Below are 26,642 nucleotides of genomic sequence, written 5' to 3'. Positions count from 1 at the left end.
TTAATCCGCTCAAGCAGCTAGCTTCATTTTGACTCATGAAAGAGAGAGAAAATTGATTTTGAAAATTTAATGATATTATATAATTAAATTAGTTGAAATAATGATAAACTAGAAGAAAATAATAATGAAACGGAGAATGGTTTTAGATATTTTAAACAATTTTTAGCTTAAATTTCTAAAATGCTAAACTATATTTTAATGTACAATGCAATTGTAGGTTTTAAATTGATTTGGTCACGAGCTAGTTGATTTCGAGTCTGGCTACTCCAATTGAGTATATGTAACATACTTCTATATCTTTCAGTTATCAAAGTAACCCTCATGAGAGTTACGTTCACTATCGATAACAATTCAACAACAGTAATGTTTACATGAACTATATAGCCTAGTACTTTAGCTAAAAAGTCATATAATGATACGCTGCATACAGCTTTAAAATTAATTAAAAGTTATTACATGATTTATATATAAATGAGTTTTACTAACTTCGCATTGACAGTATAACATCTAAGACCTAATTAACAGTTTTAAAATTTTTAAAAGTGCCATGACATGAGGTTAAAACTTAAGAGTTCAAATTAAAATTATGGATCAAGAAGTTGCTCAGAATTTATGAATCAAACTTTGTGAAACTCTTAAGTATCAAATTCGATTGAATTCCTATTGAATCCTAAAAAATTACATCTGTGTTGCAACTTGCATCCCAATTTCAATATCCTTGCATTTCTATGCATACTTATTAGTTTAAAGTATATAATAAATAAAAAATTTATCTGAATCAAAAACCGGAAATTAAATTAAAGGAAATTGAATCACTTCGGAAATAGACAGAAAAAAAGATTCAAAACCTTGGATCAGATATACAAATTGGATCAAATAGCTTACTTGAATAGAATCTCAATTATTGAAAACTTAAATTAAAACAAACCCTTGCTAAATATCAAAGATAGCAAACCAATCAATCCAATACCGGACGATATGAGCATCACTGCATACAAGCTACAACTTAACAATTCCATCTTTCTTAATGTTGGATGAACAATTAAAGTGAAGCATTAATTAAATGGAGCGGAAGCTCATACCATCAAACGGCGATCGTATGAAAAATTTTGATGCAAAGACCGAGATAGTATTAGACTTGAGAGGCGAGAAATCTAAGGAGGCGAGTCTCGGAATGTCCCGCAATAATTTTCGACGGAGGGAACTCGATATCCAGTGAGTGCGCGAGAGAAAAGAATATGTGATGCAGTCAGTGGCCGCTAAACGGTACGGTTCGAGCCGGCTTGGAGGCGTCGCATTAGAGGAGAAAGATACTAGGGCATGAAGTAGCACGAGGGAGCCGAAGGAGAAGCCGACCCGCGAGACTTTAAATCATTCATGCATCAATTGAAAATTTGGTATAGAAGATTGTCTAACTTATAGTAAATAGTAATGACATTTTTTAAATGTGTGTATCGAAGGTAAAAAAAAAAACAGTAGTTAATAAAATACATATATAATATATATTATATTAGAATAGTATATATTATTATATATCATATATATGAAAAAAAAAATTCTCTATTACTTTTAGTGACAAAATTAGCAACCCAAAAAAAATTTTTTTTTTTTTGCAGCTAATATCAAGATTGCTACTATTAGAGGCGTGCTTACTTACTTGTCTTGAGACCGCTAAAAGTATTTTTTAGCGACCATCTTTCTTGTTATATTTTTTTGTAATCGTTATTGGCCCATTTTCTTGTATGTGAACTCATTTATATATTATTATTTACCTTACCGTACAGATGTTGGTCTGACTCATTTTGTTACCCTACCGTCTAAAAAACTGTAAGAGCATTGCTGAGAACAATCAAAGAAAACACACTCACCTTGGCTTGTGTTGAGAGCTTAGCTTCCAATTAAGAGTTACGGTTCGAGTCTATGTGTAATGTTTGTGTGTGTGAGTTTGCTCTTAAAGCACTACAATGTCCCATAAAAAAAAAAAACAATTCAAGATTATTTACTGATACTTTTCACATTATGAACTCAATATATTCACATTTTAGATCAAATAATGGTATATTCTAATTGTGTGAGAAGATTAAACTCCTGTATCATGGATTGATATAGTGAATGCTATTTCAACAGGTCCATCCACATGGTGTTTCATTTTTTTTTTCAGATTTTCTCACTTAGAGAATTATATCTAGTCTAGTATTTACCTGTGCGGTGTGTATTTTTTTATTAAAATTGAGATTTATACATCTCTCATTAGAACACAAATTATCTAACTTGAGGTAAATCTCCAAATAGGGGCGAAATCAGTCTTATATTTCAAAGGGGGATGGGCAAATTTATAGAGTAACTGTTGGTGTTGTTAAGAATTCAGCGTGACCCTTTAACTGAAGGAAAATGTAATAGCATAAAAATTAAAAACAAAAGAAAATAGTAGCTAATAAAATCTTTTTATCTACCAAAAGTAACTAAGACATCTAAATTAATAAGAAATTTGATATTTAGCACCAAAAAAAAAAAATGACTATAAATATATTATTATATATATGGTCTTTTAATGACTGCATTTTTTTGTGCTTGAGTATCATAATACATGTTGTAAAATATCATAAACATTTTATATTAATTAAATTATTCTTAAGCAAAGTTTAGGTGAAATATATGGCATGATTGTTTAGAAAAAAAATAAAAGATGATGAATTTATTAATCATCAAATTCTACAAAAAAAAAAATTGGGGACAAAGGGGTTTTTTTTTGGGGGCCTTTTTTTGAAATTTTTGGGGACTCGCGGGGCGGGGAAAACTCCTATTTATTTTTCATTTATTCTTTGATCGTTGTATATTTCACATCATGTAGATCAAGTGGGGCTGTTGCCCCCTGATTCCCAATCAGCGGTCGCGGTCAGATTGCAATTGATGAATCTCTTTATATTTCTTCTTTGTATTTGGTTCATTGATTCCCTACATACACACTCTACAAAATATGTTTGAATTATGCTGGAGGCCAATTTCTTAAAGATCGTAAGCTCGATGTCTTAAGGCTCTTTAGGGGGGGGGGGGATCCGCCCCTGACTCCGACTCACGCTCGACTCAATATTATAAGTTGTGGCTCAAATTTGGCATTGAGCTCAAGCTTGGCTTGATATATAGCTCATTGTAAGCTCGTACTCGACTCAATAGCTCCAATTCAATAAAGTGTGCAACTTGTTTAATCTTTAATCATACAACATATAAGAAGCTTCAATATATATTGCTTTCTGCCTTAATTCCTCCCTCTCCCAATAACTAAATCAGAAATATCCAGCAAGAATATTTTGATAGAACTCCTCATACCTGAAGCAATACTTCACTGAATCATCTGCAGACCATACAAAGATTCCATGAAGCTTTCCCTCCCTCCTCAGACATTCACACGCAGTGAAGAAACCTTTCTCCGGCGGCAACCCTCCACTGCTACTGGCATCACTAGAAAAGCTCACTAACACCTTTCCTCCCTCATAGTTTGCAGATTGTATATCAAAATAGTTCAGAAATTGTGAAATTGTTGTGTTCGATGGATAAGCGTAGAACTGAAAATTGACGTAGTCGATAAATTCGCCATGTTTTTCCCACAGAGCAATGTAATGGCTCTGCACGTCGTAGTAATCGTAAGGCGCTATTGAAGCAAAAGATATGACTTTGTTGCATTTAAGAGTCTTCAATAGCCTTCCAATGCACTCTGCGAAGGTGTAGGAGTCAGCGCTGAAGTGCTCGTAGTCGATATCGATTCCATCCAAATTGTATTCTTTGATGATTTTGGTGAGGGAGGAGACGGCGTTGCTGACCCATGAGTCGATACAGATGGGATTGAAGTAGGCGAATTGGCCATTGACGGTATCTCCGCCGAGGCTAAGGGCGACTACGTTGCGATGGTTTTGTTTGATGAGGTTTACTTGAGAAGCGGAGAGGTTTTGGCTGTCCCAGAAGACGTTGAAAAGGCCGTTGGTTGAGGAATTTCCGTCGGGAGTGTAGTCTATGGCGAAGGAGAGGATGAAGTGGAAGTTTACGTGGGGGTTTATGGGGACGTCGGAGAATTTGACGCCGTTGAACTCTGCGCCGATGTATTCTCTGAAAAGGAGGGAGCTTTGCGGTGCCGGGGCGGAGGCCGCGGCAGCGGCGGCGGAGGGAGAGGAAAAGGAAGACGGCGGTTGGAGGTTGATGAAGAGGAATTGGAAGATCAGGAAGGGGAAAAGTAGGTTTTTGGAAGGCATATTAGTTGCTTTGATTCATGGCTTTCGACCAGGAAATTTGTAGGCTGAGAGTCAAGTTGAGATTTTTAAGAAGAAACAGGGGAAGAATTGGATGATCTTTGATTGCATCGTCAATGTGGGTTGTTGAAAATATAATTAATAATTAATGTGATGAGAATGGCGTATTGGGTGCCATGAAGTGTACTAACTGCAGTCTTTCTTGCACTTCGGGCGCGGCAGGCGGCAGGCGGAGGCTCTCAAGTCTCAAATGGTTGACTTCTTGACAGGGAAAACATGACAAAATGTTTAAAGAAAAAAAAAAGGTAGGATGTTTGATTTGATTTTTAATCAAAATAAATTTTGAATTTTTTAACCTTGTCGTTCGACTATGATCCTCCCACCCCAATTGCTCGATTACATTTCTCCGACCACCACGTCAACTATGATCCTTCAATCATCATCTCTAGATTATGATCCTCTTGCCACCGTCACTTGATTATGGTCCCCCATTATCATCCTCCTAAGATCTTTCAACCCTTGTCTTCATATCGTGTTCCTCCTACTATTCTTGTTTGATAACAGTCTCTTAACAATTATTATCCAAATACTGCCCTTTGATCATTGTCGGCCTACTCTAGTCAATCGACCATGATTGTCTGACTATAAACCTCTTACCAATATTGCGTTGCCACATCGACGATAGCTGACTCTGGCACCTACCACCATCAATAACGTGTGCCAATGGACGATATCATTATCAACTTTGATTATTAACGCTAGTACCAACATTTATACTATACTTTTTGGTTAATAATCTCCTCTCCTCAAAAGATAATGGCCAAATAAACAACAAGCGATCTCTTGATGACGGCTCTTTATGCCACATTGTTCTTCCAACTTATAAATTTTCTAAAATAAAAAAATAGACCAAGTGTGGTGTTAGATGGTTGTTTTTAAATATTTTTCAAAATAAATATTAAAAAAGAGATTTAGTTTTTAGTGGTCTAAGAATTTATTTTATTGAGGAGAAGAAAAATTCAAATATATATATTTTAAATTTCTTAACTTTATTTTTAATTTTGTTTGACAGACTATATTGATATTTTTTATATTTATAAGTAATTGAATAATAATATAATCTTTTTATTTTAATTTATAAGAATATATAATAAAAAAATAAAAAAATATTCTTATAAATAAAAAAATAAGAACTCTTATGCATATGTGTACAAAAGTGGGCTCATCAAATTCACACCTACACAACTTTATACACAGCTCTTATGCATTCTACCTACACATCCTCATACAAATCTCTAATATACTTGTAAAATTATATGCATTTTACGTATGTAATCACTTTATTCAAATAATCCAACCAAAGATGAATCTCTCTCTTAATTCAAAAAAACTATTATGTGCGGAGACGGACGACGTATGAAGACCAACCAGAATGCGCCACATCAGTTTTTTGCTCGGTATCAGTGCTTGGTACTAGGTGACATGCCACGTTCTGACTGGTCCCCGAACCGTTTAATTTCAGCATAGAATAATTTCTCCGTAATTCAAGACATAAAATTTTCAATAGATTGATTTAGGTTTCGTTAAATTTTTGTACTAAAACTCTGATTTAAAAAATAATAAAAATGTCTTCCCAAAAAGCCTTAACTCCCCCTTCATGCAACACCAAATAAGCAATACATCAGTAAGCTTTTTAGCATCTTAGCTCATTCAAATATATTTTTAACATAAATATTTTCATTGAAAATGGGAGCTAGCTTGAAACATATGGAGTTGCAAGCAGACACAAATCAACCTTCCTTCCTGTAGTTGATCCACTGACCTCCCTCATATCCAAATCCTCAGCCCTCCGTCCATCCGGAAGCTCCCAATCAAAGCAAAGCAACAGATTAGCCAACACAAGCTCCACACTCGCCATTCCAAAATTCATCCCTGGGCAAATCCTCCGGCCGCCTCCGAACGGCAAGAACTCAAAGTTAGCTCCTTTGAAATCCACCACCGCTTCATCAAACCTCTCCGGCCGAAACATCTCCGGCTGTTTCCAGTATCGAGAATCCCTGCCTAACGCCCACACATTGACGAGAACTCTCGTGCCGGCCGGTACTGTGTATCCTTGCACTTGGCAGGTCTGGCGGCACAATCTCGGCACCAGTAATGGAAGGGAAGGGTGGAGCCGTAGAGTCTCTTTGATAACTTGTTTTAAGTAGTCGAGCTGGTTGAGGTCTTCTTCTTCTATTTGTCTCTTTCGTGCTGTTGCGGCCACTTGTCGGATCTCCTTTTGTATTTTCTCCATTGCTTTGGGATTTCTTATCAGCTCAGACATGGCCCATTGCATTGTAGTTGATGATGTATCTGTGCCAGCAAAGAATAGGTCCTGTAGAAATTTGACCGAATGTTTATGGTATAGGAGGAAACAAATGGAAACAAATGGAAACAAATAAGATATAAATCGTAGAGAAAAGAACACCATAATTTACATAAAAAACTTGAAAGTGGAAAAAAATCATCGAGCCACATCATAATTTACATAAATATTTTGATATTTTTAGAGCAATTCGGGACATCTATGTCCAAGATCAGAGTGTTTCTGAATTTCAAATCGCACAAAAAATTCTCCAAAGGCTGTGACACTTATTTTCGGATTCCAAGAGCTTCGGCGTCCGAAAATTGATGGGCAAATTATAACCATCCTCAAAAACTTACTTGATCGGGCACGAATCTCGAGACAAAATCAAGATGGAAACTTTCAGAATAAAAATTGGGACCATCCGAACTCCGATTTCAGCAAACTTATAATCAAATTGAACGTCTCGAAAATACGAACCCAACGACAGCAAATTCAACCCAATCAGAGCCCAAATGGGTCCAAATCAAGGATCTGAAGCGTTATTGGAAGGTTCAAACTACAATTTGAATTACCAAACGGTTTCCAACCATGAGTGCCTATAATCGAATCGAGCGGCCCGACGAGACGAATCCAACGACCCAAGATTACTAAATTACGATATCACTAAGACATTAAAATGTCCATCAAACAGTCCATGATCAAAATATTCAATATAGGTCATCCATCCAAATCACTCCACATTTACCATTGATATACCTCTTATTTATATGTCATGCCACTCCGAGAAATCTATAAATAGAGCCTCATTTCCTTTGAAAAGGGACCATTAAGCCAAAGGATTCAAGAGAGAGATCGGAGATCACTCTTGCTTCCTTGCCTCTTCGACCACCACCCAGAGTTTCATCGGATCACCACCTGACATCCTGAGCTCCGCCGGACTACCGCCTGACGTCCTGAGCTCCGTCGGACCACCACATGACGTCCTAAGCTCTATCTAACCACCACCTGACGCCCGGAGCTCCGCCAGACCACCAGTTGACGTCCTGAGCTCCACCGAACCACCGCTTGACACCCAGAGTTCTTTCGAGCCATCGACGGACACCCGAGGTCTACTAACTGACACCCGAACTTCCTAGCGAAGCTGAAATTCTACCAGATTACCGGCTGACCCTGAAGTTCCACCAGACCACCAAGTGACGTCGGACTTTCATTTACCCCTTATTTCAACCATACAGTAAATATTTGTAATCTGATCGCCCTAGAGGGGCGAGTCAGCCCATTGTAATCTACTCAAATTCTAGTTTAATCATTTTAAACTTGGTCAGACCCTGTGGTTTTTCCCTTTCCAGAATTTTCCACATAAAAAATCTTGTGTTCTCTGTGAGCTAGATATCCGTGCAACGCTAAAACGTAAGATCATAACTCTATCACTGCATATATTCTAGTCCGTAACAAGAAAGCTGCAAATAAGTTGCCCCAGACGAAACCTTAATGTTAAAAAAAAAAAAATTGATTCACAGTTTGAGTTTGATGACAAAATTAAAACCTTAGTCAATAGTAAATTTAAATTATTGACACATTTATTTTTTATATTATAGAAAATAGTTAAACATAATAGTAGAATCCTTGATTTAGACATAGGGGTGCAAACGAGCCGAGTCGAGCTCGAGTCAAGAGGTGTTCGAGTCGAGCTCAACTGTCAAACATCAAGCTCGAGCTCGAGCTCGAACTCGAGTCGAGCTCAAAAATTGAGCTCGAACTCGAGTCAAGCTCAAAAATTGAGCTCGAGCTCAAAAATTGAGCTCTCGAGCTCGACTCGTTCCACCATAAACGAGTTTTCCAGCTGCTCGTCGAGCCTCCGACGTGCTCGGGCTCACACACCGGTGCACTCAAAGTACTCATGGGAGGAAGAGAGAGCAAGAGATTTATTCTCTTTCTTCAAAAAAATTGATTTGATTGGCTGTCTTTTACAGCTACAGCGGGAGGAAGAGAGAGAGAGCAGCTGTCATTTAATACTTGCTATTTATTTCTCTGTTTCTGCCAAAGAAGAGAGAGATCAGTTTTTTTTTATTTTTTTTGGTTTTTCCATTATTACTCTGTCGCTATCAAGAACAATTATTACGTCCTCTGACCGGACGTGGAGCTACGTTCGGCCGCCAATAACATGTCGCCACGTGCTCTTACTCTAAATTGTGCGCCCCGACGACTTGACCCGGAGCGGAACTCGGGAATGCTATGTTCGCGATTTTCTCGGTATTGTTCGGTATTTGCTCGGTATTTGCTAGGTATTGCTTTGCAAAAATGAGAAATACTGCTCTGTGAAGATCAATATCATGCAAATACCGAGTTGTACCGAGTTTTTTACAACTCGGTACAACTTAGTACAACTCAGTATTTGCTCAGGATTTGCTCGGTATTGCTAGAAAAAACTCGGTACAACTCAGTATTTGCTCGGTATTGCTAGAAAAAACTAGGTACAACTTGGTATTTGCTCGGTATTGCTAGGTATTTGAAATATATCCAAAAGGTGATGGGATTTTGTTCGGCTCGTCAAGGATTTAAAAAAAAACACACGTGCGAGAACCCAAAAAACAACGGATCGGGTCGGCGACTTTTCTTCATGCTACGTGGCGCTAAAATATTGGTGGCCGAACGTAGAGGAGCGTACGTTCACCGGACCGAATAAAAGTTCCGCTATCAGAGGATAGAGAGAGGCTTGCGATTAACATTTAAGCCAGTATAGGCGGGAGTTTAAAGATCAGGCAGTAATTTAAAATGAAGTTCTTATTAATTTTTTAAAACATTTAAATTTAATAATTTTGAGAGCCTTATTAAGCTCGAGCTCGTGGCTCAATAAGCTCGGCTCGCGAGCTTATTAACGAGTCGAGTTCGAGACCGCTCGGCTCTCGGCTCGGCTCACTTACACCCCTATTTAGACATGACAGGGCGAAAATAAAAATTAGAAAACAAAATTTAATATTAATTTTATATTAAAAAAAGCAAAGGCAAGGCACTTACAGCGGCGATCGCCTTAACGTTTTGAGTGCTAATCGATTGGTCCACGTGCCCTTCGTCCCTAGCCCGAAGCAGAACATCCAGCAAATCCTCGTCGCCGCTTTCAGGGCCTGCCATCTTCTTCAACCTCAGCCGATCTTCGTGCTCGCCGATGAGCTCCTCCAGGATCTCATCCATTCTCCTAAAATGCCTTTCGATTTGTCCCTTCACGCCGAGCATGGTGTCAATAAACCCTAGACACGGGAAAAATTCAGCCACGTTTAGTCCCGACGTCAGCGAGATCATTTCCCGCATCATGCTTAGCAACTCCTCCTTCCTCCCTTGTCGACACCTTCTGCTGAACGCCGCCTTCATTATAATATCATTCGTGGTCTCCTCAAGCTTTTGCTTGAGATTGACAGCTTCTTTTCTTCCGGCGGCGGCGGCGATGCTTTCGACTAAGGCTGAAACAGCCTCTTTTCTGATGGCTGCGAAGCTGGCGACGCGCTTGGCTGTGAGCAGCTCCGTCACGCAGATCTTGCGGAGAAGGCGCCAGTTGGGGCCGTAAGGTGCCATGGCGATGTCGTTGTAGCCATAGGTCATAGCTCCGCTGCGGATGAGCTGTGGGCGAGATGCGAAGCAGAGGTCTTGGGTTCGGAGGATTTCTTCGGCGGCTTCTCGGGAGGAGACGACGGTGAGGTTTAGTTGGCCGAGGCGGAGGAGAATGATGGGGCCGTGAAGGGAGGAGAGGTTTCTGAGAGAAACATGGGCGAGGGGGTCGCCGGAGAGCAGATGATGCAGTTGGCCGATGATCGGAAGCGGGCGTGGGCCAGGCGGCAGAGGAGCTACGAAGATGTCAGGTGATGATGATTTGCAGCTGGAATTTGTGGATTTGGTGATCCGAGTTAGGGCGACGACGATGATTAGGAGGGGAAAGAGGAGGATTGGGAGTAATTGGTCCATTGGTTTTGGCAAATTCATGGCTTATGTGTATTCGTTTTATAGGCTTTTTGCCAGCGACCTGAACACGAAAGAAGATTAATAATATTATTATTAATTAATATAATAATTATTTAATTATTCACTTTTTTAACGGAGCTTAGAACGTGGTGATTTTTAAAAATTGGAGACTTGCATGTGTTGACTTTGTATTAAATTTATATTACAATAAATTTAATATTTTTAAAACATTTTTAAAATGTATATCAGTTTTGTGAAAAAATATATATATATATATAATCAATTTGAATGCACAAATTTTATAAAATATTATTCAAATAGACACCATGGAGTAGAATAGGGGTGCGAATGAGTCAAGTCGAACTCGAGCCAGGAGGTGTTTGAGTTGAGCTCGACTATCAAATGTCGAGCCCGAGCTTGAGCTCGAACACGAGTCGAGCTCAAAAATCCGAGCTTGAGCTCGACTCTTCTTTCATGTCGAGCGGCTCGTTGAGTTCGTAGTCACGTCAACTGTCAAGCTCGTAGTCACGTCCGCTGTCGAGCTCCGTCGTCGTTGTCTCGAGCTCATAGTCACGTCCGTCATCGTCGTCCTGAGCTCGTCTTATGTCGAGTGCTCTTCCATCATAGTTGTGTCCGTCATCGTCGTCATAAGCTCGTAATCGTCATGTTCAAGCTCGACTCGCGAGCTCAATAAGATCGACTCGTTGAGCCTATTATCGGATCTAATCTGAGCCAACTCGCGAGTTAGCTTGACTCATTTGCAACCCTAGCGTAGAATAGAAATTAGATAGCATGGTGCTAAGATATTTCCACACAATTTTGATTTCTTTATTTTGAGATGAGTATAAAATTTTCAAATGTTATAAAAATTTTTAAAACAATTCCAACAGATTTTAAACATTTTTTTTTCTCTATTCAATATATTTCAATATCAAAATATATTTTCTTATAAATAGAATTCTCAGCTTCATGAGCTTAAACATAGAGCATGTGAGATCTACTCAGGTGAAAGGACGATGGAAATTCCAAACAAAGAAAGGTTTCATTTGGGGTGGCAAAGGGCTGGACGGGAAAGCTACACCAGGATTTAGGAGAGGCCAGGAATGTGATATGAATGCTTTTTTTTTTTTCTTCTATATAAATTATGCTAACTGATCACTGTATGGACGTATGGATCATAGCATTTTAGGGGGGGCACGTGCCCCCCCTTGCCCCCCTCCCTACGCCCATGGAAATAACATGCAACATGTGAAATCAAAAACACATTTAATAAAATAAATTCCTACTTGATGTAAGCTATATTGAGAGTTTCGAATTCAAATTTATTGGTGGGTGATACCTGATTTTAATGATAGTAGGTCCTTGGCGCGCTTGATAGGGATGAGACGTCTGTCCTTTGGTGAAAGCGGTTGTGAGCCAAGGAAAACCTTAGTAAATGAAGTCATGGTTGTGGACATTAGAGATATGTGCTTACTATAGCTAGCTTAATTAAGGATATATGCAATAGGCAGGTGGTCTTGAATTCTTGATTGTGGAAAAATGTTGTAGGAGAGCATACACTATTGGGGTGATTGCCTCTCAGGGTAAACATCCATCAAAGCGAGTTCTTTGGAGGAAAACACATCAAGGATGATTACTACCTTGAGCTCATGTAGCTTACATCGGCATATATGTGTCAATATGTTTCCAAATTACTATCTAGTGATGTGATGCATTTTTATTAGTCTGTGGAGACATTCCGAGTCCAAACACAATAATCTCTCTCATACTGAAGGGCTTGTTATTGAAAAGGAAAAGTTAATCTAAGACAATAAGCATTTGCTATCTTTACCAAACAACTAAAGGGAGAGTAACTAATAATTAATGCCAAGCGGGGCAACCTCTTGGCCTTAAGGTTCTCATTATGTATAGATTTGAACTAGTGGTGTCAATTTCGGGTCGCGGGTCGGGTTTGGGTTAAACTCGAAATTAACCCATTACTATTTGGGTCAATCCGAACCTGACCTGTTTTTGCATACATGTTGGTTTTGCGGACCCAAACCCGACCCGCTTTGGGTTTGACAGCCCGCTTTAGGTTTGACAGCGGCACGCGTCGCGCGTTTCGGGTTCAACAGCGACCGATAACAACTCAGGCAACCGGCGTTTGGCAACAGCAGCAGGCAACGGGCAGCGGCGACGAGCTATGCGAGCGGATGTGGACTCGACGGTCTGTGGGACCACCACAACGGCTGGGGCTGCTAGGCAGACGCGACTGGACACTATCACACTGGGCAGCTGGATCGCAGTCAGCGGTTGGATCGCGTGCAGCCGGGCACTGCCGCACTGGGCAGACACGACTCGGTCAGGTGAAGTGACGGTGACGCCGCGTCATGCGTGGCACTGCGGCAACGGGTCGATGCTTGCGGGCAGAACGACACTAGCAGAGCGGGCAGACCAGGTTTCTGCGTTCCCGGGTCAACCCGAACCCGATATGTTTTTGAAACGGGTCAAAAACCGCAATCTGAACCCGACCCGATTCTGGTTCGGGTCAACCCAAACCCAAAATTTTTGGGTCGGCTTCGAGTCGGATTTTCGGGTCAGATCAAATATTAACACCCCTAATTTGAACCTTGCAATATTTCTCCTCCTAAATAATAGTGAGAGATGACATTATTGTTGCATTCTTTTGTTCTGCCTCAAGTGTTTGTTACTAACTAAGAATTTTTCATCGAGAAACATTTCGTGTATTATTGCTCAATATTTTTTGCACAAACCATATCATATTATACTATAACTTGTTTGTTTAAGGTATTTATCTTAATTTGAGCTGTATAAATTTATCCTAAATTTTCTTCAAAACATACTATTATTAAATAAATGTTATGCAATATTATTATGATTCACTGATTATGGTTTATACATGTTAATTGAGTTGAATTCTATAAATTATTTGGTTGTATATATCTAATTTATTAAAATTTTATGATATGTTAAATAATGTTAAAGATGAGAAAAAAAAAAAGTGAAGATGGCTAGTTGGGTGCACCCACTACTACAAAAAATAGTTTTTTCGCAGTGAATGTTAGAAGCGGTTTTAGAACCGTTGTCAAAATACTAATTTAGTAGGGGTTTTAACCGATGCTATTTGCATATGTTTCAACCGCCGGAAAAAAACCTCTCTTAAACAGGTGGAATCCCTAATTCGATCCCAATTGCATGAGACTCGACTCTCTCCGTCTTCCAATCCCTAGCTCAATCTCTTGTGTGTGACGGAGCTAAGCGAGCGTCGCATCTGGTGTCGCCGTCGCAACTGCTGTTAGAAGAGCACAACCCATCGTAGCTGCTGTCATGGTCTCTTAACCAGCCTGTCCGCTCACACATCCCGCTCGCTGTTCTCATCACGCGAAGAAACATCCCGGCTGATTGTGGGCCTCTTCCCCTTCTTACTCTTCTTCTTCTTCTTCTTGTTTAGTTGTAGTAATCCCTAAAGTCAATTTTATTCTTGTTAATGTGAATGGTAATCCCTAAAATGACAATGTTAGTACCATCATTATATTTAATTATATTTTTTTTAATAAATCAACATGGAGTTAGAATCATATGTAACAGGAGAGGGCTGACATAAATGCTGCAAATGCAAAGAAATAGACTTGTCCTCACACTATGGGGCGTGTGAGTTCTGTTCACAGGCAACAAGACATGGTATATATTTAATTTATATAAATTTTATATTTACATATATTAAATAATTAATTAACGATCAAATTTATCCCTATAGGCTATCAATGATATATTACTATTATGGAGAGTCAACAGACTGTACAAAGATTGCACCTGATCATATGAAGATGCTAAATAGAGATGAGTAATTTTAGTCTAGCTATAAATTTTTTATATGTAATTTATTTTTATTCTTTTGTTTATTTTAAACAAAAAGTTAACTAAATTTATTATAACCATAGATACAAGCTTGCGAGCTTTTGACTATGGATGGGAAGACACTAGAGGATGGGAATGTGGAGGCTAACGAAAGGGTGTTCAGTATAATTATGTGACCTGAATACATAGGCAGAGTCAGAACCCAAGGGTATGGTTATGGGACCTAAACACATAAGCAGAGTCAGAACCCAAGGGTTTGGTGTCACTCCTATACAATATTTTCCTTATAGTACAAACGAGGGCGGGAGTTGCGATGGAAACAATTTAAGTCAAGTAGTAAATCTCAGAGAAGAGTTCAACTTATTACATACTAAAATGAGAGAATTCATGCAACAAATTCGAATGCAGCATCAACCTTAAGGAAGCTCACAACTTGTATGTAAAATTTCACATTTTAATTTTAATGTTGGTTATTTGAATACTAATATTTTACAATCTTCTAACAATTGATAGGGTGCCAATGAAATTTCTTTTGAAAGATGATTTTACAGGACAAAAAGAATGGTGTTTTGAAGATAACCAATGATTGGTATGGAAGCCTATTTTTTTTTTTTAGATGTTGCTTAAATTTTTGATAATGCATATTATCAAAACATATCAATGATGAATCCTCTTCTCTTTCTGACATATCAATGAATTGTTCATATCCACTTCAAGTACTATTTGTCACCATATAGCTATGATCAGTGGTTATATTGTTGAGAAAGTATAGTATTAGTTTGTTTCATTTTCCTCTGGCTGGAGATGCAATGGCTATAATATGCAACAAATGACTGAGACTTATTTCTAGCAATGGATGGATCTTCCATGGCTAACTTTCTAATTAATAATCAAGCAATGGGTGAGACGTTAAGGATGGTTTTAAAGGCACATAAACAATGCGGTTTTAAAGACACAATATTCTTATTTCAAATGATGTGGTTACATTTTGATTCTTTAAATAAGCCAAAATAAAATTATCATTTCAATCATGTTCATTAACATGATTTTTTTGATGCGGTGTGAGATTAGAAAAATAAAATTATCATTTCTATGATGATAATTATCATGATTTATATGAATTCGTGTGAGAAGCATTTTTTGTGATTACAATGATTGCAATTTTGTTTAAAACCCATGGTCCGGTGATCTATCATTTCCTACTTAAAGGATTTTTATAAAATTTTCAAGAGCTTGGTGGTGCTTGAGGAGGATTTTGATAGGAGAAGATTTCATCGTAATGCTATAAGCTATAGGGTCGCAATTGTTAAAGTGTTGATTGACAATAATATAGCTGATTGTTGGATTTATAATAAAAATTTTCCAATTTATTTTATCTTGACTTATTATTGTTGTTACGTCTATTATTTTTTTTTTAACGACCCTACTCATGATTATAAAGGCAAAATGCTAGTGATTGTGTTGATGATCAAAGCAAAATAAAGGACCCTTGCAAAGAAATTTTGTGCTGCACTGTGGACATTCAGGTTTCTGAATTTTTTTTTTAAATGGTCTATTGTGGCCACCACAAAGCACAAGATTTGTGCCGTTAAAACTAGGGGCGTCAAATTGGGTCGATGGGTCAGGTTTGGGTCAAACCCAAGTTGACCCGGATCTACATAGGCCAACCCGAGCCTGAACCTGACCATTTTTGAAAAAGGGTTGGACATTTCAATCTGTAACCAGTACGCACGGGTTGCCGGGTTAACCCGACCAGACTCGGATTTAGTAGATTTGGCTAAAGAAGCGCGAGCTGAGGGCCTGAGCCAATCTGCGAGTGTAGGTAGTGTCATAGCGACAATGACCCGAAAGTCGGAGTCCGCGGGACTGCGAGTGCGGGTGGACTCCTCGGGACCGCGATTTAGGGTGGAGTCTGAGCGCACGTACGACAGCGGCAGAGTTTGCGGAATTGCAAGAGTGCAAGCGGAAATCCAGAATGGACTCCGACTTTCTGGTCATTGTTGTGTTTATTTCGGGTTTCCGGATCAACCCGAACACATATTTTTTAAACGGGACAATAATCCGAACCCGAACTCGACCCATTAGTAATTACAGTGTATGTGCATAATAATTATAGCGTGTGTGTGTAATGATTTTAAAACTACTGCAAAGAAAATTGTGGCAGTTATAACAGTAGGGATAGATCAAAATTTGTGTTGTGATTATCTTATTTTTTTGTAGTGACCATATGTGCATTTAGGTGAAGAAATTAGAGCTTTTTCATCTATATAATTATTCATCCCTAAATATGATATAATTGAATATATGTTAATAAGTTGAGTTATAAGGGGTGAAGAAAAAACATGAATAAGTGGATATATATATATATATATATATATGTTTGCTTGTGAGATGACAATGATGGTGCGATAATGAGGATTGTGAAGACATTGCTGCCATGGAATTATGGTGGACTTGGATTGCAGCATAATGATGATATGAGTTTGTTTAATTTCCCCTATAATTGTGGTCATGAAGAATAACTTGCTTGATCATTCGGTCTTGGATTCAAAAACTAGTAGTCTCAAAAGTTATGAAACCATTATTATTGCTAGCAAATTTTTTAGATAGATAAGAGGTTGTGGGATAATCTTGGAACCTGAATTAAGTTAGCTAGAGAGGAGGAGCTTATATGCCAACCAGGTTGGGACATATGTCGCAACCTACATGGGATATAGGGATGGAACTACCATTCCACAAAGTGAACTCAGTGCCAATGTATGGTATTATTTGGTGTAGTTGATCAAGAGTGGAAATTAAGTGAGATAACACCTCAAAGTTTAAGAACCATGCATTCTAGTGAGAGCTAAGCCAAAGAAAGCAATGCTTGTTGATTTGATTATTTGAAGGGAGGTCTGCAAGTGAGTTTGAGTAGTGCTAGTAATCAGCAATGGAGTGGCCGGTCTCCTTTCCAAGGTATTTGAAAAATTATTTTTAGAATTATAAAATTTTTATGAATAAATTGTCATTATTATTATGTTAATTTTATTACTTTTAATTATATTATTATTTATTACGTCATCAGGTTCGACCCCGGTTCAACCGGTCGAACCATGAACCTCTAATTCTTCCGGTTCGTTGTCCGGTTCGGTTTTCACAACCTTGATATATATAGTTTAGGGTGAAGAAAAAAATATAAAATAATATAAAAATAAAAATAAAATTATTTCGTTTTATTAAATTATTTTATTCCTCATACCTTATTAAAGTAAATATTTATATTATTACTTATAACATATATCTACCAGGGCCTAATTCAAGAAAATTATTGTATTTTAAAAAGTAATAAAAATGTTATCTCAAAAAGAAGCCTAATTTTCTTAGCTCATTCAAAAGCCTTTTTAACCTGACAATTTTCACCAAAAATCTGAGCTAGATAGTATATGTAGTTGCAAGCAAACACAAGTCAACCTTCCTCGCTGAAGTTGATCCAATCGTCTCACTCATATCCAGATTGCTTGCCTTCATTCCGTCCGGCAAGTCCCAATCAAAGCAAAGCAACAGATTAGCCAGCGTGAGCTCCACATTCGCCAGGCCAAAATTCATCCCTGGGCAAATCCTTCGCCCAGCTCCAAATGGCAAGAACTCAAAATTAGCCCCTCTGAAATCCACCATTTTTTCATCGAATCTCTCCGGCAAGAACTCCTCAGGATCATCCCAGTATCGAGAATCTCTGCCTAACGCCCACACATTGACAAGAACTCTCGTGCCTGCCGGCACAGTAAATCCTTGCACTTGACAAGTCTCACGGCAGAGTCTCGGCAGCAGTAGAGGAAGGGAAGGATGAAGCCTTAGAGTCTCTTTTATAACTTGTTTTAAGTAGTTCAGCTTGTTGAGGTCTTCTTCTTCTAATTTTCTTTTACCTCCCATTGTAGCCACTTGTCGGATCTCTCTTTGCACCTTCTCCATTGCTTTGGGATTTCTCATCAGTTCAGACATGGCCCATTGCATTGTAGAAGATGTTGTGTCTATGCCTGCAAAGAATAGCTCCTGTAGAGATTTGATTAGTACACAAAATTCTATGGGATGCAACGGATAGCATTTGGGTCTCAACCAAAAATGATATGGCCCAAATCAGATCCACTTGAATCAAATCCTTATATTAAATTGAAAAAAAATAAAATTTCAATTTGACTCTGACTTGACTAAACTAAATTGTGAACTAATATAAAGAACACCTCAGTCATGATCGCCTCATTGTTATTATTCAATTTAGATTTTATTTGGAATAACTTTTTTAATGTTTCTTAAAGCAAATTTTAAGAACAAAAAATAAAATTTTGTATTAAAAAGCTTTTTTAAGAAGCAACAATAACAACAACAACAAAAACATCAAGCCTTCATCCTGCTACGTGGGGTCGGCTATATGAATCTTTTTTTCTCCATTGTGTCATATTAAAAGTCAAATTCTCGTTTAAATTTAATAAAAAAAAAGATCATTCCAAATAATTTTCTAACCAATTCTTTTTATGTCTGCATCTACCTTTCTTAACATTAATCAAATCTAATATATTTACTTTCCTAACTGGGTCATCGGAATGCCGTCATTTTATGTGACCAAACCATCTAAGACGACTCTCTCTAATCTTATCTTCTACTGAAGCTACTCCAACCTTTTCACTTATATGCTCATTTCGTATCCTATCTCTAAGGGTAAAGCCACTCATCCACCTGAGCATCCTCATGTCTGCCACACTTAACTTAGTATTATGCTTCTCTTTTAATGACCAACATTTGGCATCATAAAGCATTGTAGACCTCGCCACCATCTTATAAAATTTTCCCTAAAGTTGAGGGGTAATTTTCTATGACACAACAAGCATGATGCATTCCTCCACTTCAACCATCCAACTTGAATTTTGCTGATAATATCCCCATCTATCTCACCATCACTCTGAACAATAGATCTAATATATCTAAAACATGTACTCTTATTAATGACTTGATCGCCCAAAGTCACAATCCCCTCACTAGCTCTATTACTACTAAAATTACACTCCATATATTCTGTTTTAGATCTACTCAAGCGAAAACCTTTAGACTCTAAGGTTGACCTCCATAATTCAAGTTTACCTTCAACTCCCTCTCTAGTCTTATCAATAAGAAAAATATCATCAGCAAAAAGCATACACCAAGGTACATCCTCTTGCAAATGCCTAGTGAGAACATCCATGACTAAAACAAAAAAGATATGAGCTTAAGGCTGATCCTTGATGTAACCCAACCGAAATAGAGAAATACTTGGTCAAACCACCATGTGTTTGAACACAAGTAATAGCTGCTGCATACATATCTTTAATGATTTGAATATAAGCATTATTAACTCCTTTATTTTCAAGAACTCTCTATAGCTCTTCTCTTGAAACTTTATCATATGCTTTTTCTAAATCAATAAATGTCATATGTAGATCCTCATTATTTTCTCTATATTTCTCCGTCAATCCTCTAATAAATGCATGGCTTCAATAGTCAACCTACCCGGCATGAATCCAAATTGATTTTGAGAAACATTAGTCTCTAAAATGAGAGTGAAAGCATTAAAATTATTATTTCTAAGGAGACTCATAGGAGACCTAATTTTTGTTCGAATCACATAAGCAGACACAAATTTGACTAAAATAATACGCAAATAAATAAGAACATAAAATTCTTTTGCTTAATTGAAATCAAACATATGAGATTGCTAGCGGTGTGTAGTATTAAATATATTAAATTTATTTATACATAGCATTGCAAGATGGTGAATCTTACTCTATTTACATATATATCACAAAATTCTAATATATTTGTATATAATTATATATGGTATATAAATTTTTATATTTGCACACATAACATAGTAATCTCTAAATCATATTAAAAATATCATTAATATTAATATATCTATAATAAAATGCATTTTTTTCATTTATTAGTTTAAATCTTATTTAGACAGTAACGTTTACATAAATAAATAAATTATAAAAAAAATGTATAACAAAATTTTGATGTACATATTCATATATAATTTATCTTTTTATTTTCTCACAATTCATTTCAATATCTAAATCGTATCAAAATGTATGTATAAATAAGTTATAAAAATTATATAAATTAATAAAAATATATAAATATATTTTCCTTCACTATAAAATTTAAGGCAAAGACGCTTACGAGGGCGACCGCCTTGACGTGCTCAACGCTAATCGATTGGTCAAACTGCTCTTCGTATCGAACCCTAAGCAGAACATCCAACAAGTCGAAGTTCCCATCGTCAATCCCTTCGCTCTTCATCAATCTCAGCCGTGCTTCGTGCTCGCCGATGATCTCGTCCAGGATCGCATCCAGTCGCCTAAGATGCCCCTCAATTCTGTCCTTCACTCCAAGCACGGTATCCAAAAACCCTAGCCACGGAAAAAGATCGCCCAAATCTAATCCCGACGATAGCGAAAGCATATCCCTCAGCAACCTAAGAAACTCCTCCTTCCTCCCCTGTCGACACTCCCTACTGAAGGCCGCCTTCGTTACAATATCGTTCGTAGTCTCCTCAAGCTTTTGCTTGAGATTAACCGCTACATTTCTTCCAGCAACGGCGCCGATGCTTTCAACTAAGGCTGAAACCGCCTCGTTCCTGATAGATGCGAAGCTAGCGACCCGCTTTACTGTGAGCAGCTCTGTTATGCAAATCTTGCGTAGAAGGCGCCAACTGGGGCCATAAGGTGCCATAGCGATGTCACGGAAGCCGTAGGTCATGGCCCGGGATCGATTGATCTCTGGACGAGATGCGAAGCAGAGGTCGTGGGTTCGGAGGATTTCTTCGGCGGCTTCTCGGGAGGAGATGACGGTGTAATTTACTTGGCCGAGGCGGAGGAGCATGATGGGGCCGTGAAGGGAGGAGAGGTTTCGGAGAGAAATGTGGGGAATGGGGTCGCCGGAGAGAACATGATGTAAGTGGCCGATGATCGGAAGCTGGCTGGGCCCTGGCGGGAGAGGAGCTGGGAAGATGTAAGTTGATGATGATCTGGAGCTGGAATTGCTGGATTTGATGATCAGAGTTAGGGTAACGACGAGGACTAGCAAGGAAAAGAGGAGGATTAGGAGTAATTGCTCCATTGATATCGATCAGTTGCAGATGCGTTTGGTGGATTTAATTTATTTGTTTTATAGACTTTTGCAGAAGGGATGGATGCCCCTGCGGCGGGATGAAAACGAAAGCATAATAATTTAATTAATCATATTTTTAATGGGAGCTTAGCACATTAGTAAGGAAAGTTAGTATAATACAAATTATGCAAATTAATTTAATCGGAGCGTAGGAGTAACGGATCAATTGGTTTTGGCTAATTGTGTGTGTGTGTGTATATATATATATATCATGATTAGAATAGAAATTATACTAAAAATTATGTGATATGTTTGTGGCTGGCTAGAGTATTCGCGGTGGTAAAGTATTAAATTTGACGTCTTAGCGTTATACAAGTATCTAACACATAAATAGAGAGAGTAGAAATATCATAATTTTTTACGTGAAAAATCTTGAAGGGAAAATCTACAGGGTCATGCCTACTTGAAATGAATCAAGTAGTACAAATGATTGATTCATCATTGAACTTGAGGACAATCAGACTACAATAGTCAACCGTTGGCTTGAAATCTAGCGAAGAATAAGGAACAAATAGAAGTTCGATGACGATCGGTCATCGGGCGTAAACCTGGTGTCTATTGGTGGCTGGGTGAAAATCATGCGACAACTGGTGGTCGAGTGGAAGTCCGGCGACACCGTGACAGTCGATGGCCGTGCTGAAGTTCGATGACGATCAGTGATCTGGCGGTAGTAGAGGAGTCTGGTGGCAAAAGAACTCTGATTTCTCTTCATTTCCTCTTCCTTGCTAATGAAGAATGAGGGGTTTATATAATTTTTTTTAGTGACATGACCAGTAAATAGAGAGAAGACAAGTAACATGTTTGGAGTGTTCTGAATGGACGGTTGATATTGACTTCATTGATCGTGGACTCTTTATCGAGTATTTGAGTGCTTAATGATATCAGAATTTGGCAATTTTGGACTCTTTGGATTCATCCCATCCAGCCACTCGGTTTAACAATAAGCATGTCACATTTAGAAAACGTTTGATCCTCGAATTTATGGTTTAAACCTTCCAAATGCGTTACGAGTCTTCGAATTTGACCCATTTGGGCTCGAATTGGGTTGAATTTGGTGTCGTTGGGTTCGTCTTTTCGTGACGTTCGGTTCGACTATAAGTTTCTTGAAATCAAAGTTCAATTGATCCCATATTTAATTTTGGATGTTTCCACCTCAAGATTCATTCTCGATCATAAAAATTATTTGACAATGTGTCAATATTCATTAATGTTTGTGTTGAAACTACTAATACTTTTATGCTCATATATCAAAAAAATATACTTAAGAAGAGAAAAAAAAAAGTGAAGTTGGCTACTTGGGTGCATGGGCGGATCATTGTTGAGATAAGGGTTCACAAATGCCCATCCTAAAAAAATAATAATGTATGAGGGAGGGTATTTTTGATATCCCCCCTCCTCCCCCCCTAATTTTTTTTTTTTTTTGTCATAATTTTATCAATCTCAAGTGTCCTTGCCCATCTTGCTCATTTGCAATTCACATCCAACCCACTTTTGCGATTCACAAATCTCCTCTTCCTTGTCGCTTTCGACTTGCAAGACGTTGCCACCTTCGTCTTAAAAGCCTTCAGTCTTCGTAAAACTCTTCTTCCCAATCGCATTCGACGTTCAAGAGGTCGCTCTCAGTTTGAACTTCGCAGCTTCTTGCAAGTCTCAACTAAGCAGTTTTAAAAACTTTTATTTAAAACATAAACTACTAAATATTAAATAAAGTACACTTACAAAACACCTAAACTAAAACATTATAATTTAGTTTTCTTAAAATACTTCTCCATAATCTTTGTGCAAAAACAAAACACCTAAAACATATATAACTCAAATACTATAAGTTGATCTAAATTAAAATTTAAACTAAAACATTATAATTTATAAAACATATTAATATACTATAATGATTTTTTTTAACCTAAACAGAACTACATTTAAACTAAAGCATTAAAAAAACATTTGGCATGCAAACAAATTTTCATTTTTTGACCTAAACAGCAAACTAATTAACTAAAGCTTAAAAATTAATAACAAAATCTTATAAACTGAACAACATCTAACGAAGTTGCAATCCACAAAAATGAAATACAAATGAAATCAATATGAGTATTATAGTATATGACTTACATAGAAACCAAATATCATCAGATGAAATAATACACAACAAAATTAAACGAAATCTAAAGAAATTTTGAGAGGTACTAACCTTCAACCCTTCAGCTATTTGATCAGAAAAACTGAAGATGGGATTGCCCGAGAGAATATGCGACTGAATGCACAGCAGCACAGCCGCACGGCCTGCAGAGGTACGGGTTGCCGGACTGAATGCCGACTGCCGAACTGAATGCCGACTGTCAGTCTCTCAGCCTGCAGAGTCGGCGACTGGACGAACATTTTGGAAAAAACAGTAAGCTGCTGCGTCGCGCACTCGCGATGGAGGCAGATGCGAACTGAACGCCGCTTCCTTCTCCCGTTCTCCGCGCGGAACCGAACAGGTTTTGTGCGAATAGCCGAAAAATTAGGGCAAAAAAATGCTGAACCGCCCAAATAGTCCAACCGAAATGAACGCATACAGGTTTTTTTTTTGGCGGAGGGGGCACGTGCCCCCACGGGACCCATGTAAATCCGCCGTTGCGCGGTGGTAAAGTATTAAATTTGACGTCTTAGCGTTATACAAGTATCCAACACATAAATAGAGAGAGTAGAAATATCATAATTTTTTACGTGAAAAATCTTGAAGGGAAATTCTACAGGGTCATGCCTACTTGAAATGAATCAAGTAGTATAAATGATTGATTTAAAATTGAACTTGAGAACAATCAGACTACAATAGTCAACGTCGGCTTGAAATCTAGCGAAGAATAGGGAACAAATAGAAGTTCGATGACGATCGGTCGTTGGGCGTAAACCTGGTGTCTATTGGTAGTCGGGTGAAAATCCTGCGACAGCTGGTGGTTGAGTGGAAGTCCGATGACACCGTGACAGTTGATGGTCGTGCAGAAGTTCGATGACGGTCAATGGTCTGGCGGTAGTAGAGGAGTCTGGTGGCAAAAGAACTCTGATTTCTCTTCATTTCCTCTCTTCCTTGCTAATGAAGAATGAGGGGTTTATATAATTCTTTTTAGTGACATGACCAGTAAATAGAGAGAATATCAGGGAACATGTTTGGAGTGTTCTGAATGGACGGTTGATATTGACTTCATTGATCGTGGACTCTTTATCGAGTATTTGAGTGCTTAATGATATCAGAATTTGGCGATTTTGGACTCTTTGGATTCATCTCATCGAGCCACTCGGTTTAACAATAATCATGTCACATTTAGAAAACCTTTGGTCATCAAATTTAGGGTTTAAACCTTCCAAATGCGTTACGAGTCTTCGAATTTGACCCATTTGAGCTCGAATTAAGTTGAATTTGGTGTCGCTGGGTTCGTCTTTTCGTGACGTTCAGTTCGACTATAAGTTTCCTGAAATCAAAGTTCAATTGATCCCATATTTAATTTTGGATGTTTCCACCTCAAGATTCATTCTCGATCATAAAAATTATTTGACAATGTGTCAATGTTCATTAATGTTTATATGTGTTGAAACTACTAATACTTTTATGCTCATATATCAAAAAAATATACTTAAGAAGAGGAAAAAAAAAGTGAAGATGGCTACTTGGGTGCATGGGCGGATCCGTGTTGAGATAAGGTCACAAATGCCCACCCTAAAAAAATAATAATGTATTAGGGAGGGTATTTTTGATATCCCCCCAAAAAAAAATAATTTTTTTTTGTCATAATTTTATCAATCTCATCTCAAGTGTCCTTGCCCATTCGCAATTCACAGCCAACCCACTTTTGCGATTCGCAAATCCCCTCTTCCTTGTCGCATTCGACTAGCAAGACGTTGCCACCTTGGTCTTAAAAGCCTTCGTCTTCGTAAAACTCTTCTTTCCAATCGCATTCGACTTTCAAGAGGTCGCTCTCAGTTTGAACTTCGTAGCTTCTTGCAAATCTCAACCTACGTCTTCGTCGGCTCTTCGCAGTTCGAGTCGCAGCCTTCGGCCCGAAGCTGGTTTGAAGAGGTCCCTACTACTCCACTTGCTCTATTTCTTGCTTTTCTTTTTCCTTATCTACATAATGAAAATTTTCTAGTATATTGTTTGTTCACTCTTAAATCACAGGTGGTTGGATTGTTTGTTCTCTCTTCGAAGCCAACTTTCCCATTTCCGTGAGCCTTCCTTGTTTTGGCTCCCACGAGAATGTAAATATCTTCTTGCCTTTTATTTGAAGTGATTTCTTTTAGCAAAACTTCTTAGTAAATTTTATTTTTTTATTCATATAAAATTTGAAACTCCAAACAATCAAATCCGCCTTAATTTTCGAATATTACTTCCCTGAATTTCTGTATTAAATTCACATGCACCAACATCACGGCTGTGTCCTTTTCCCCTTCTTTCATCTCTTCCCAGGTTATTCATGGGACTTTTTCCTCTGGCTCCTCTTTTCCTCTGGCTCCTCTCCTCCTATTTTACTGTCTGTCATTTATGCTGCTAATCAGCCGGAAGATAGGAAGGCTCTCTGGGACAATCTGCTTCATATTTCCAAAGACATTCATCTTCCCTGGGCTGTCATGGGTGACTTTAATTGTCACAGATTCGACTATGAGAAGGCGGGGGGTTCTCCTTTGCCCCTTGGACGTTTGGGGGAGCTTAATAATTTTATTTTCAACTGTGGGCTTCAAGACCTCTCCTCTGTTGGCCTGCTCTATACCTGGTTTAATCAAAGGATTGATTTGCCCATCCACATTAAGCTCGACAGAATTTTGGTGAATTCAGATTTTCTGGACTTCTTTCCTATGGCTCATTACAAGGTGGATTCTCCCTGCGGTTCTGACCATTCTCCGATTATTTTGTTGGCTAACTCTGTTAATAGAATCTTCTCAAGGTTCTTGTTCAAGAAATTTTGGCTCAATTTAGATGGGTTTTGGGAAGTTTTACTCAATGTTTTTCATACTCCTAATATGGCTAGCCCTATCTCTGCATTTTACAATTGTTTGAAAGCCCTGAAAATTAAAATCAAAGGTAT

General features: G+C 38.1%; 3 protein-coding genes across 3 annotated transcripts; all 3 read right to left on the bottom strand.

Moving 5' to 3' along the window:
• Positions 1 to 3,284: 3,284 nt before the first annotated feature.
• On the bottom strand, positions 3,285 to 4,244 carry LOC110113217 (chitinase 2-like). Its single transcript, XM_020845687.1, has one exon. The coding sequence runs from the start codon at positions 4,242 to 4,244 to the stop codon at positions 3,285 to 3,287; it is 960 nt and encodes a 319-aa protein (XP_020701346.1).
• Positions 4,245 to 5,911: 1,667 nt separating this feature from the next.
• Positions 5,912 to 10,575, bottom strand: LOC110113254 (premnaspirodiene oxygenase-like). The gene is made up of 2 exons (XM_020845745.2): positions 9,607 to 10,575; positions 5,912 to 6,615 (listed from the first exon to the last, which is right to left on the bottom strand). Exons 1-2 carry the CDS (start codon positions 10,561 to 10,563, stop codon positions 5,995 to 5,997), a joined length of 1,578 nt encoding a protein of 525 aa, XP_020701404.1. The 5' UTR covers positions 10,564 to 10,575; the 3' UTR covers positions 5,912 to 5,994.
• Positions 10,576 to 17,712: 7,137 nt separating this feature from the next.
• LOC110113184 (premnaspirodiene oxygenase-like) lies at positions 17,713 to 21,679 on the bottom strand. Its single transcript, XM_020845643.2, has 2 exons — positions 20,593 to 21,679; positions 17,713 to 18,429 (listed from the first exon to the last, which is right to left on the bottom strand). The coding sequence occupies exons 1-2, from the start codon at positions 21,529 to 21,531 to the stop codon at positions 17,812 to 17,814; spliced, it is 1,557 nt and encodes a 518-aa protein (XP_020701302.2). The 5' UTR covers positions 21,532 to 21,679; the 3' UTR covers positions 17,713 to 17,811.
• Positions 21,680 to 26,642: the final 4,963 nt, after the last annotated feature.

This window comes from Dendrobium catenatum, unplaced genomic scaffold (genome assembly GCF_001605985.2).
Source record: "Dendrobium catenatum unplaced genomic scaffold, ASM160598v2 original_scaffold_144855, whole genome shotgun sequence".
In the NCBI taxonomy this organism is placed as follows: Eukaryota; Viridiplantae; Streptophyta; class Magnoliopsida; order Asparagales; family Orchidaceae; genus Dendrobium; species Dendrobium catenatum.
This window is presented reverse-complemented; position numbering and strand designations above follow the sequence as displayed.